Source organism: Scardinius erythrophthalmus (assembly GCF_964197995.2).
Source record: "Scardinius erythrophthalmus genome assembly, chromosome: 1".
Classification (NCBI taxonomy): Eukaryota; Metazoa; Chordata; class Actinopteri; order Cypriniformes; family Leuciscidae; genus Scardinius; species Scardinius erythrophthalmus.
In genome coordinates, this window is record NC_138221.1 from 28,595,389 (window position 1) to 28,609,224 (window position 13,836).

A 13,836-nucleotide genomic window follows, 5' to 3' on the forward strand; every position below is an offset into this window, starting at 1 on the left:
TCTCCCTAGTTCGACTAAACTCCAAATACTCTTGAATTTGACCAGGAACTGATGAGAAACCAGCCAAAAAGTGAATCTGCGGGATCTCGCTCAGTATCTGTGAATCTCACGTTCCCTTCATCTAAACACTCCACAAACTAATGACTGTGTAAGAAAGTGTGAAGACGTTTTAAATATCATCAGCATCTACTGTAGTTTGAGAAGCTCTTCAGGGACGTGACACGCCGCGTCTCGTTTATTAAAGCACTAAATATACGCGGACAGATTCATCAGCGCGGGACGTCTTCATAAAGACCAACTCAAAAATCGCGGTGTAAAAAACATAACATGAAGTGAGTGTTCTCAGTCTCTCAGTAAAAAAAATAACACACTCCCGCCGTGACTCTCTGCTCTCAACACACACATTCATCTCGGCCTTGGATGCGGCCCTTGATTAGCACCATAAACTCTCCAAAAATTGGTCAATATCCCATAACACTAATGTCACTCTGTGCTCACATTTTACAGCCCTCTCTCACACACACACAGTCAGCGCATCACCACAGGGCTTTACTGGCCCCCGGCGTGACCGTATAAAGCAAATTAAACAGCTTTACGACCCTTAATGGTCAAACGCTTTTGAAGGAAAACACAAGGCTGGGATGCTGGACGAGGCTCATATATGACATCATTCATCTGACACCAGACCCTCACACTCAGTTTAAAGAGGACAGATCAGGAAAAACATATCGCTGATGTTCAACAGGCAATTCAACAAAACTTTCCTGATAATTTTCTCACCCCCACGTCTTCCAAGATGTTCATGCCTTTCTTTCTTCAGTCGAAAATAAATAGAGGTTTTTTAGAAAAACATTCCAGGACTTTTCTCCATATAGTGGACTTCAATGGGGTCCAACGGGTTGAAGGTCCAAATTGCAGTTTCAGTGCAGCTTCAAAGTCTCAACATGATCCCAGCCGAGGAATAAGAGTCTTATCAAGCCAAACCATCGCTCATTTTCTTAAAAAAACAAACATTTATATACTTTTTAACCACAAATGCATGTCTTGCTCTGGCTGCGATGCGCCACACATTACGTAATCACGTTGGAGAGGTCATGCGTGTTCCGGTTAAAAAAAAAAATGTAGAGGCAAAAAACTCCATCTCAATTTCTCCTCCATTTTCATAATCGTCCGACATTGTTGTTTTACCTTTTATTTCATTTTTTTTTTAATAAATCTTTGCACGTTTGCTTTGTAAACGCTAGGTCGGCACTAACGCCTACGTCACACTTGACCTTTCAACGTGATTACGTAATGTGTGGCGCATCACAGCCAGTGCAAGACGAGCATTTGTGGTTAAAAAGTATATAAATGTTTGCTTTTTTTAGAAAATGAGCGATGGTTTGGCTTGATAAGACTCTTATTTATGTGTAGAGCCTTTGAAGCTGCACTGAAACTGTCATTTATACCTTCAACCCGTTGGACCCCATTGAAGTCCACTATATGGAGAAAAATCCAGAAATGTTTTCCTCAAAAACTTTTTTTGTTTAAAAATTTCTTTTCGACTGAAGAAAGAAAGACATGAACATCTTGGATGACGTTGGGGAGAGTAAATTATCAGGAAATGTTAACTCTGAAGTGGACTAATCCTTTAAGCACATTCATCTCTGAGCATTCACATTCAAGTTTCAACATTGTTTGGCCAAAATAAGTAATGTTTGGCTGCCACTGTGCTAAAATCACTGTAACACATTAAGGTAAATCTGTGCCAATGGATGAAACGCGGGTCGATGTTATCGGTCCCTGTGGAGCGCCGTTCTCGCAGTTAATGGCCCCACACCAAGATGGCGAGTAACGCATCAGACGATCAGACTCGATGGTGATTCATATTGTTAGCAATGTGTCTCTCTCTCTCTCTCTCTCTCTCTCTGTGTGTGTGTGTATAGATCGGTCCGGTTCGCCATATGCACGAGAATCTAATGACGGCAGGTGCGATCGCAGAGGTGAATTTCTGCACACAAGTCGACGCTCTCAGAATGTGATTTCCCCTGAGCGGCCGTGGCTCTCGGTGGACGTGTGTATGAAAATCTCGCAGTGAGAAGATGCTGTTAGTGGTTAATCAATATGAGGCAGGTGTGGGAGCTGAGACGTGGTCAAAACACAATCATCCTCTAATCTCATTCCACTCACATCCTGCAGGGGAAAATTACACACAACGAGCCATATGTTAAAAATACAGATAATTAATGGTGTTTAACCCCGGCGCCTCAAACTATACTGGAATCTGGCTGATGTTTCTAATGTTTAAAACAGACGAGGAGTGTGTGTGGGTCGCATCCTCTGGGAATCACTCCGGGTTGACCTGGAATCTCGCTCACATATTCAAACACGATACGCTGTGATGTGGAAAACGCTTCTCGTGATGGACGTTAAATCTGCTGTGATGATTCTGAAACAGGGAAGAAAGGGTTGAAAATTGTTTCTATCACGGTCTGTGTAGTTTGAAATTACAGTATGCACTTCATAAATCATACACATTTAATATTTATTCTTTCAGATATTATATAATAGAATTCAGATATTATTTAGTATTTGTAGATATTTATAGTTAATAGAGAGAATAGAACGATAATGAGAGAATGAGATAGATAGATAGATGATAGATAGATAGATGGATGGATGGATGGATAGATGGATGGATGGATGGATGGATGGATGGATGGATGGATGGATGGATGGATGGATGGATGGATGGATGGATGGATGGATGGATGGATGGATGAGAGAACGATAGAATGATAGATAGAACGATAGATAGAACGATAGATAGATAGAACGATAGATAGATAGAACGATAGATAGATAGAACGATAGATAGATAGATAGATAGATAGATAGATAGATAGATAGATAGATAGATAGATAGATAGATAGATAGATAGATAGATAGATGCATAGATGCATAGATGGATAGATACAATGAGAGAACTATAGATAGATAGATAGATAGATAGATAGATAGATAGATAGATAGATAGATAGATAGATAGATAGATAGATAGATAGAACAAGATAACTATAGATAGATAGATAGAGAGAGAGAGAGAGAGAGAGAGAGAGAGAGAGAGAGAGAGAGAGAGAGAGAGAGAGAACGAGAGATGGATAGATGGATAGATATTTAAGGAGTTTTAAACACTCTTTCTGTCCTCTTGTTTCTACGTTCAGTCTCTCTCTCTTTTCTCCTCTATTACCATCATCCGTTGTTCCACAGTAAAGCCTCTGTTCTCGTCAATTATTCATCACATTCAGAGCAGGACACAAACACCACCCCTCTCTCTCTCTCTCTCTCTCTCACTCTCACTCTCACTCTCTCTCTCTCTCTCTCTCTCTCTCTCTCTCTCTCTCTCTCTCTCTCTCTCTCTCTCTCTCTCTCTCTCTCTCTCTCTCTCTCTCTCTCTCTCTCTCTCTCTCTCTCTCTCTCTCTCTCTCTCTCTCTCTCTCTCTCTCTCTCTCTCTCTCTCTCTCTCTCTCTCTCTCTCTCTCTCTCTCTCTCTCTCTCTCTCTCTCTCTCTCTCTCTCTCTCTCTCTCTCTCTGATGCCCATCAGGGTTAAATCTGATCTCATGTTTTGTCTCAGTAATGTCTGGTGTGACTCGATCACCTGAGTGTTTTCTCTTCAGCAGATGGAGCTCCATTCAGAGAGATTAATGCTGCTGCGGAGGGTTTGAGCCCCTCAGAGTTGTGTGTGTGTGTGTGTGTGTGTGAACAGCAGGGGACAGAGAGCCCAAGGTGTCGCCCTCAAACTGAACATCTGTTTCCTGAATAAATATTCTAATGAGGAGCGAATGCGCTCAATTCCCACACTGCACTGCAGTGCTGCCGGCCTCCCCAGAGACCCATGGAGAGACAGGTAACACCACACACCTGTACACACTTCACGTCGACACTCACACACTCACTGCAGTCTCGATGAAAAGAACCGCAATATACCATAGACTGTATAAAACAATGGACGTAGTGTCCGTGACGGCACCCATGGGTTTCATATTTGACGCCAAAGGGGGTGGAGCCGGCCGTCGCCATCTTGGCAGCGTGTCACTCCCGGATAACCAAATATGGGCAAAGAGGCAGATTAGCTAAAGTGACGTGACAGGCAAACGGCTAGTAGTGACATCAGCGGCAATCCACCTGTCACTCAAGTGGCCACGCCCTTAATTATGCCCAACTTTAGAATTTAAAAGGATGAGTTATAAAAAAAAATATATATTTTTTTTTATCCCCTCAGAATCATCATGAAGGGCAAAATTAGCCATATAGACCAAAACCACTTTTTGAACCAGGCTGTAAACAGATTTTTTTCTGCTGTAAAGTTGGGTATTTTAACATGGGGGTCGATAGGATTGACTCCCCTTTTGCAGCCTGTCTCTAGTGGCCAGTCGATGAACTGCCGTTTGCAATATACTTCAAACATCTATTTATGATTTATCCATGCACGTCATTATTATTTTTTAATTCATGTTCCTTATAACATCAGAATCACTTTCCCATCCTCTTGCAACATCTCTTCTCTTCTCTGATGACAAGGGCGGGGCAACCTGTCACTCACATGAGATCAGCCAATAGCAAACCACAACCATCCAATCAATTCCTCACAGACAAAATCAAGCCCCGCCCTACATCTGTTCTTGTTCCAGAAGCCGTTTCACTTGGATATACGGCACAATAGAGAAGAAAAGACCAGCACACCTTCTGTTCCATGCCGACTTTAAAGGCACTAACAGCCAGAAGCTGCTCACATTTACTCATTCCTTATTCTGACTGTATTCCACATGATTCAAATAAACTCTGAAATAACACAAATGGAAGTCTGGGAATGATGCTGTGATCAAAACGTGTGATGCAACTAAAAGCTCTCTTATGTTTCAGCTTCTTCTGTGTCTAGACTTTAGCTCTGTATAATTTCTATTTTTTTTTTTTTGTACATAAACAAATTCTGAAAATCTCTAGCCTATATAATTCAAACCTCCTGCATTCAGACAGTTGGTTTTCTTTCAAACATTTCATTAATTTCAAATAACTTTATTCTTAGCAAACAAACAACACATATTTCAATGAAATTATAATAAAAATACAGTTATTATGGAGAGGTTCATAGGTTTGATCACATCTCTTAAACTAACTATAAGCAATAATAGTGATCCTTGACTTAAACACCACTAATAAAGTGTTTCCATTCATTAACTATAATTGATTAGAATAATTGAAATGTAACTCGTGTGTAGGTGCATTATGGGATATAAGCATCTCTTCATGATGCTTTATTTCACTATCCACTACAATGCATTCATTTTAAAAAAGGAAAGAGGAAGAAAAACATTCTTTGGATCTAAATTTGAATTTAAATATTTGCATGTGTGTTCCTCAAGGCATCAATTAAAATCAATAAAGTTAATCAGCAAAGCTTTGTAAGAAAGCCAAACGTGATTAAAGTAATGATCAATCCATCATTCAGCAGTCTATGCATAAAAGGTGTGGATTGTACAGTGTAAATCATTACAGAGAGTGCAACGTATATTGTGACGACAATGCATTTCCGAAACAGGATTTTGGCATTTTCTGTGGAAAATCCCAGTGGTGTTTGTCTGTGGAAAGTCAAATGTTTTCTGAAGCGTCTGATCAGTTATCAGCACAAACTCTCCTCGACGACACACATGACTCGAGGAAAACTTATTCAAGTGAACCGCACTAACAGAGCGATCGCACCAGGGTTTATTTTAATCCAACCAAACCTGATCCAACCAAAGTGTGAACACACCCAAAAACACTGAATGCATACATCACAAAAAAGTAACACACATACACACACACAGTACAAAGAGACTTTCATATATACACTAGATAAATTGTGTGACTTCAGTCTCTCTCATTCAGAGTTTTCTCTTCCAAATTAATGAGTTAAACTGCAGCGAAGAGTGTGACGGACAAATCAAACACACACGGAATCAGAATCAGTGCACAGGATTTACAGAAAAAAAAAACATATAGAAACCCTGAAAAGCAGCAGAGAGTCTGAACGCTAAACACACACTATTAAATACAGCACAGAAGGTTTACGGGACGATTGTGCTGATTCTATAAATACACACACACACATGTGATCTTCGCTTCTGCGGTCAGCGCTCATGTTCATCTCACTGATGTGGACACTTGATCATCAGTGAACGTCTATGACCGTACTGGAACACCTCAATCCGTCACATAAACCTGACCACTCGAAGAAAATCACAGAATACAGAGAAGTGAACAAAAATGAACTCATTTGAAGCTCACTGAGACTGAGCGAAACACGTCTGAGAAATACGTCCACTCGTATTGAGCTCAGAGATGAACTCTACCATTTTAACACAGAAACACACTCCTGGATGAACAAGAAATCACACACCAGATGTCTTCTGTGTCTCAGTTGCCTCTCCTAAACACCAATGAGCGCGAATGGAGATCAAAAAGAGATTTCTCCACTGAGAAAAACACCCATAATCTCACACGTGTCTCCTCTAGTTTCAGAAGAGATGTTCTTTTTTATTTCTTTTGATTTTAGGAGAAAAATCTGAGATCATGTTAATACTAAGAAACATATTGAGTTCCCTGAGAAATGAAAGAGCAACATCTGAGCAATATTTCCATAAATCGCCCACAGAAAAGAAAAATGAGAAAGGAGATCTCTTCGAGGTCTCAGATGTTCCTCAAAAACATCGATGAGATTGAATGGAGCGCAAATGGAGTCGTCTATTTCTCCTCTAGAGCTTCAGATGAGATCTCAAATTTGATTTCAGGAGAAACATCTGAGACTATGTTGATACCAAGACGCACATTTAGTTCCCTGAGCTATGAAAGAGAAACATTTGAGCAAGAACATTTACCTAAATCACCATAGAAAAGAAAAATCCCAAAGGAAATCTCACTGATGTCTCAAATCTTTCTCCAAGACATCAATGAGACTCAATGGAGAGCAAATAAAGTCATCTGATTAACATATCTCACATATGTCTCCTCTAGAGTTTCAGAAGAGATCTTAATTTGTATTTCTTTTGATTTTTGGAGAAACATTTGAGATAATGTTGTTACCAAGAAACAACACAAGTTCCCTGAGCCATGAAAGAGCAACATCTGAGCAATAGCATTTCTATAAATGCCCATAGAAAAGAAAAATGAGGTCTCAAATGTTCCTCCAAGACCCTGATGAGATTGAATAGAGCGCAAATGGAGTTGCCTTTTTCACAGATCTCACGTTTCTCCTCTAGAGCTTCAGATGAGATCTAGACTATGTTGATACCAAGATATACATTAAGTTCCCTGAGCTATGAAAGAGCAACATAACATTTTTTGAAATGGGCCACAAAGGAAATCTCACTGATATCTCAAATCTTTCTCCAAGACGTCAATGAGACTCAAAGGAGAACAAAATAAAAAAACGATCTCACATGTCTCTTCTAGAGTTTCAGAAGAGTTATTCATTTGCATTTATTTTACAGTTTTGGAGAAACATTTGAGATAAATTTGATCCCAAGAAACAACACAAGTTGTAAAGTACGAAAAGTACCATGAAAGTGCAACATCACATTTTCCTAAAACAGGCCATAGAAAAGAAAAAGAAAAACCCAAAAAGGAAATCTCACTAATGTCTCAAATCTTTCTCCAAGACGTCAATGAGACTGAATGGAGAGCAAATAAAGTTGTCTGCCTAACAGATCACATATATGTCTCTTTTGGAAAAACATTTGAGATAAAGTTGATACCAAGAAACATACTTTCAGCCATGAAAGAGCAACAATACCAGTTTTCTGAATCGCCCGTAGAAAATAATAAATCACAAGGGAAATCTCATTGATGTCTCAAATCTCTCTCCAAGACGGAGCAAATGGAGTCGCTCGCAGATCTCGTGTAGAGTTGCAAAGAAATCTCAATAATGTCTCAAACTGTGCTCAGATGCCAATCTCAATATGACCTCAAACATTTCATTCATCAAATGATTTGAGTCGCTCCACATTAAATTTAAAGCTCTATACTCTGACGAAGTCTAACTCCATGAAGTCTCTAAACGAGCCTCCTCTGAGCAACATGGTTCTTCCTAAACTCCCTGTCCCGAACCAAACAGAAGTGAGCAGTTCACAGTGGATCAAACACAAGCGCAGTGAACATGAACATCGCGTTTCTCCAGACATGCAGCAAATGCGTCGATCGTCACACTCACCCAAAAGTACATCATCATTTCAGCCAGGAAAACCCTCAACAGATATTTCTCACTCTCTCTCTCTGTCTCTCTTGAGTTCAGGACAGCTGGATTCTCCTCCCGTCTCCTCCAACACTTCTCCTCCTCTCCTCGCCTCTGACTTTCCTGATGTTTGAGCGTCTAGTTTCTCGGGAAACACCTGGAGAAGCGGCGTCACTGTGTCTGATACTCTTTTACTCCTTCCTTTGCTCTCGTCTCACAGCAGCTTTACTTTAAGACTGAGTCTGAACCAGGATCACAGCGTTCTCCAGCGGGGGGGAGAGAGAGAGAGAGAGAGAGAGAGAGAGAGAGAGAGAGAGAGAGAGAGAGAGAGAGAGAGAGAGAGAGAGAGAGAGAGAGAGAGAGAGAGAGAGAGAGAGAGAGAGAGAGAGAGAGAGAGAGAGAGAGAGAGAGAGAGAGAGCGAGGGGGTTTTCTCTGATGACAGTATTGATGGCGGATGTGAGTGAACAGGCTCTACCCACAATCCTCTCAAAATACGCCGTCTGAAACCCGACAAGCACCACAACATAAAGCAGAGAAGAACATATAAAGATGGAGGACCGAGCTGGATTTCTTTCACTGCGAAGCGTCTCACATTTCTACTCATAATCAAAGGAAAAGAATAATATAGTGTTTTTTTGTTTTGTTTTTTACAGTAAAAACAGTAAGCACACTGAAAAAAGGAAACATGAAATGTTGAAGTAGAAGGACTGAGATAGTATTTTCGTGTAAAACGTACTCCAATGATCTTTGTTTTAATTACAGCTTTGAAAAAAAAAAATTACAGTGCAATTTTTATTATTTTTTTACATTATGACATTCAACCCAAATTTGTGATAAAAAAAAACAAATAATTGTGATAAAATTATATAACCTACTATATTTTGCATTTATTTTGCAAGAAAACATTTTATGTTTTAAACGAAAATTTATGTATTATTATTATTATTTTTGTTGTTAAATTATTACATAACTTATTTTCTTCCCATTAGTGTAATGTGGACAACAACAAAAAAATATTTAATATATTTTGCAAAAAATGTAATTTAAGCTCCAAGTTTATTATTATTATTATTATTATTAATTATTTTCATGAAAACTTTTTACCCAATTTTTCATTAACGCAATGCAATTTTTTTTTAAACTTCTTATACACATTAACATATTTTACAAATGTTTTGCAAGAAAATTATATATTCGTAAAATATATATTCGTGACCATTACGCACATTTGACACAAAATATTATTAATGTATGCTATTACTGTAATGTGAACAAAAAAATATCATTTAAATTATAAGCATTTATACACTGTGGTTGCATGTGTTGTGCCTTTCATTTTTACTGTAATACAGTGCTAAAAATTTATAAAAGCATTGGAATTAATAAAAAAAAAAACACTGCATTACAGTAATGAGAATCACCTATAAGGATAACAGGAAAAAAGTAAAATTACTGCATTACAGTAATGAGATTTTGCATGAAAATGTGCTAAAATGTCAATGCAAAAAAAAAAAAAAAAATCTTAATGGACTTCAAACTAGGCTTTGTTTTATTAATAATTCAGCATTTTTCTTTCAGATGTGGGGATGAAATGTGGCCTAGATGTGTTATACAAATCCCCCCTAAAGTCAGTTCAATCCCTTTATATAAAGAGAAACGGAGTGAGTGAGAAGTCCATGAGACGCTGTAGTTTCATCACTGCTGCGTCAGCACATTTTAAAAACAGGTCATCAATATCTGCCTGCAGGACACACTTTAAAAACCAGCGTATAAACCACAGACACACACACACAGAATCTGCTGCTGTGCCAGATAAACGCTGCACACACACACACACACACACACACAGCCTGTACTGTAACACCAGCGCACTCTTCTGCAGCCCGCCGTCTCCTTTAATTGGATTTTTATCTGTGGTCATTTTTTTCTTCTCTCTAGTATCTCTCTTAGACCTCTGAGGAATATTTTTTAGAAATGATAATTAGACTACAAGAGGGAAAGAAATACATTGAGTTCAGATCTCCACTCGTCTCACGGCTGATGTGAACACGCGAGGAAAATAAACGTGTTGTTGTCTGTGTCCTGAATCTGGACAATCTGATTCTTTCACTCTAGTCTGATTCTCCAGTTTGATTCTCTGGATTTAGTTTGATTCTCCAATCTGAATCTCTGACTCATGCTTACAGTTTGATTCTTCCAACTCTAGTTTGATTATCTGGCTCAGATTTTTATTTCCTAGTTTGATTCTTTGATACTCTAATTGATTCAATTTTGAGTCTTTGATTCTAGTTTGATCTTCAACTGTAGCTCTAGTTTGACTCTCCGATTACTCTGCTATAATTAGACTCTCAGACTAGTTTGATTTTTAAACTCTAATCTAATTCTTTGACTCTGAATCTCTGACTCCAGTTTGATTCTCCAACCCCAGTTTGATTTTTAAACTTGATTATTCTATGACCCTTGTTTGACTCTCTAATGTGATTAATTGATTCTCTTAAATGATTTGATTCTCTAATTTGATTCTTTGATTCTCTTATTTGCATCATTGACACAAGTTTGATTCTTTGACTCTAGTTTGATTCTTTGACTGTAGTTCTAGTTTGACTCTCCGAATATCCAAATCTAACCCAACTCTCTGACTAATTAGATTTTTAAACTCTAGTCTGATTCGTTGACTCTGAATCTCTGACTCCAGTTCGATTCTCTGACTCTGATTTTTAGACTCTATTCTGATTCTCAGTCTCTGATTCTTCTCAGACACTGTTCATTCTATGACCCATTTTTGATTCTCTAATTTGATTAATTGATTCTTTAATCTGAATCTCAGACTCTAGTTTGATTCTCTGATTTGATTCATTGATTCTCTAAATTGATTTGATTCTCTAATTTGATTATTTCATTCTCTAATCTCTGACACAAGTTTAATTCTTCGACTGTGGTTCTAGTTTGACTGTCCGAATATCCGACTCTAATTCGACTCTCTGACTCGTTTGACTTTTAAACTCTAGTCTGATTCTACAGGAAGTGCCTGATAATAAAAAGCGCTGGTGTTGCATTAGTTGAACTTCAACATTCGGCCAGCTCTAATGCTGATCACATGAACACCGAGTGCTCAAGAGTCGTTTGCTCAGCGGCCAGCGGGTAACAGGTGATCATCTCTTCAACTTTACGAATCACACCTGTTGTTTCTCTCAGCATCAACAAACAGCATCGCACACATATATCACATCAACACACATCACTGTGTTGAACTGAATCCCGAAAGCATATTTACCCTCCACACACACACCTGCCCGGCGCTCAGTCGAACACGCGACGCCACTCGCACTGAGATTGAATGCTTAGGGAAGTGATGTCATCAAGTCAAGCACAAATCCACCTGTTCATATCAATCACGGACGCACAAACAAACCACACTGTATCAACACACACACACTCACACACAGATCCTCTCTCACCTGTGTGCTGAAGAGAGGAAGTCCCAATCGCCACAGGTGATCGGTCAGGACCCTCCCGTACACCTGAGCGACACCGGTCGACTTACACACACCACCTGAACACAAAACACAAGACAAAGAGTCACGACAGCTGCACACACTGGAGAATAGCATTGTTCAGATGCTGCTCTATCATAGACTTTCACTGAGTTCTCAGCCGTTTCTCATACAACTGTCATACAAGTTATTTTCGGGCAAAAACGAGCATACAAATCAGTCTACGTACTTTCATAGACAACATTCGCTAAAAAATTGGGTTACTTTTTCTACCCAAATCCTGGGTTGAGCCTTTTTTTTGTGTTATTTTTTCAGTGTTTGGGTTACCCAGTGTTACCCAGTTCCTGGGTCAGATATAACAACCCAGTGTTTGGGTAGTTTTTGTGTTTTCCAGATCCTGGTTCAGACGTAACAACCCAGTGTTTAGGTAGTTTTTGTGTTACCCAGATCCTGGGTCAGATATAACAACCCAGTGTTTGGGTAGAGTTTGTGTTAACCAGATCCTGGATCAGATATAACAACCCAGTGTTTGGATAGTTTTTGTGTTGACCAGATCCTGGGTCAGACATAACAACCCAGTGTTTGGGTAATTTTTGTGTTACCCAGATCCTGGGTCAGACGTAACAACCCAGTGTTTGGGTAGTTTTTGTGTTAACCAGATCCTGGGTCAGACGTGACAACCCAGTGTTTGGGTAGTTTTTGTGTTACCCAGATCCTGGGTCAGATATAACAACCCAGTAATCGGGTTATTTATCGCGGCATTTTGCGAGCTCTTCAGGAGAGAGCAGTGCAGTCCCGTCAAAATGGTGCATGTTTTAAGTAAAATCCAGGTTTGTGTAAATTTTTTTGTATCTATAAATTCGTTATTGCTCTGTATATTGTTAAATTGTATGCAAAGCAACATACAGGGGCACGATGTGAGTCACCGAGTGTCGCGTCGGTCTTTTCGCTTGATGGAAACGCCTGATGCCTCCCATAAAACTTTATAGTTTTATTCAAAAAAAGATACAGAATATAAATGCTTAGAAAGTTAGAATATGTTCTCAGAACTGTACACTGATTGTATTTTTTAGAATGTAGGAAGTCGGGGAAGGTCTCGTTTTTAAGTTTCGTTACAGGCTGTTCACACATTGGCATGACTACAACAAATTTCTAACATATAGCCTCGCCCCTTTGTTTAAATAATATTTTTGTTGTAGTTCATCATCTTATGCATATTAATGAAAACAACCCGATTTTATTATTGACTTCAACTGATTTTCTATCAGATTAAAGACAGTGCATCTTATGAGCATTTTTAACTAGCAATGGCACATTATGATGATATTTCACTATATTAGGGAGCACTTTTGGCCTTCACAAGTGTAGCCAAATACATTAACATACACACACAGATAGAGAGAGAGAAACGTACACTCGTGCCGATAGCACATGCATTATTTAAGAGCAAAACGGCCATTACAGAGATGCATTCGCCGAGGGTCAGCATGTATATTACACCACAAACACACACATCATCTTCATCTAGTTGTGAATAAAACAAAAGATTATTGGAGTACGTTTTACGAGAAAATACTATTTCTACGTCAAAACTGCACGTTTAAATCAACATCTCTAATTATTGGTGAATTTACTCGCGAAAAAATGTTTCAAAGTAAATCCTACACCTATTTTTTTCCAGTGTACAGTTCTACAACATCATCATGCAGGCTAAACCCAGCACTGACACGAGCACATTAAATATGAACACATCAAAGATTGATCTGCAGACAGAAACACGTGAAACCGCGTCGTTTCAGAGACATCTGGAGGCATTTCTGCGGTTATTGACGACCTCTCTGTGTTCTGCTCGAGTCGCTGGGTTCCAGGTGCATTTTGAGGCAGTTTGAGTTGTTTTATGTGATGTGTGTGTGCAGTTTTTCGTCTCTCTCTGCGCATACTCGACAGCCTCCTGCACCGACTGCATCAAATATTAACACTGCGATTAAACGCTACAGAGAGATAGAGAGAGAGAGAGAGAGAGAGAGAGAGAGAGAGAGAGAGAGAGAGAGAGAGAGAGAGAGAGAGAGAGAGAGAGAGAGAGAGAGAGAG

At 39.1% G+C, this 13,836-nt stretch overlaps 1 protein-coding gene across 1 annotated transcript in view; it reads right to left on the reverse strand.

The window, feature by feature from the left end:
• Window positions 1-13,836, reverse strand: part of rbfox3b (RNA binding fox-1 homolog 3b) — a 211,082-nt gene that overhangs the window by 97,187 nt on the left and 100,059 nt on the right. Inside the window, exon 3 of the mRNA XM_081370428.1 lies at window positions 11,710-11,804. Within this exon, the coding sequence (XP_081226554.1) occupies window positions 11,710-11,804 (95 nt within the window). The remainder of the gene's footprint in view (window positions 1-11,709; window positions 11,805-13,836) is intronic.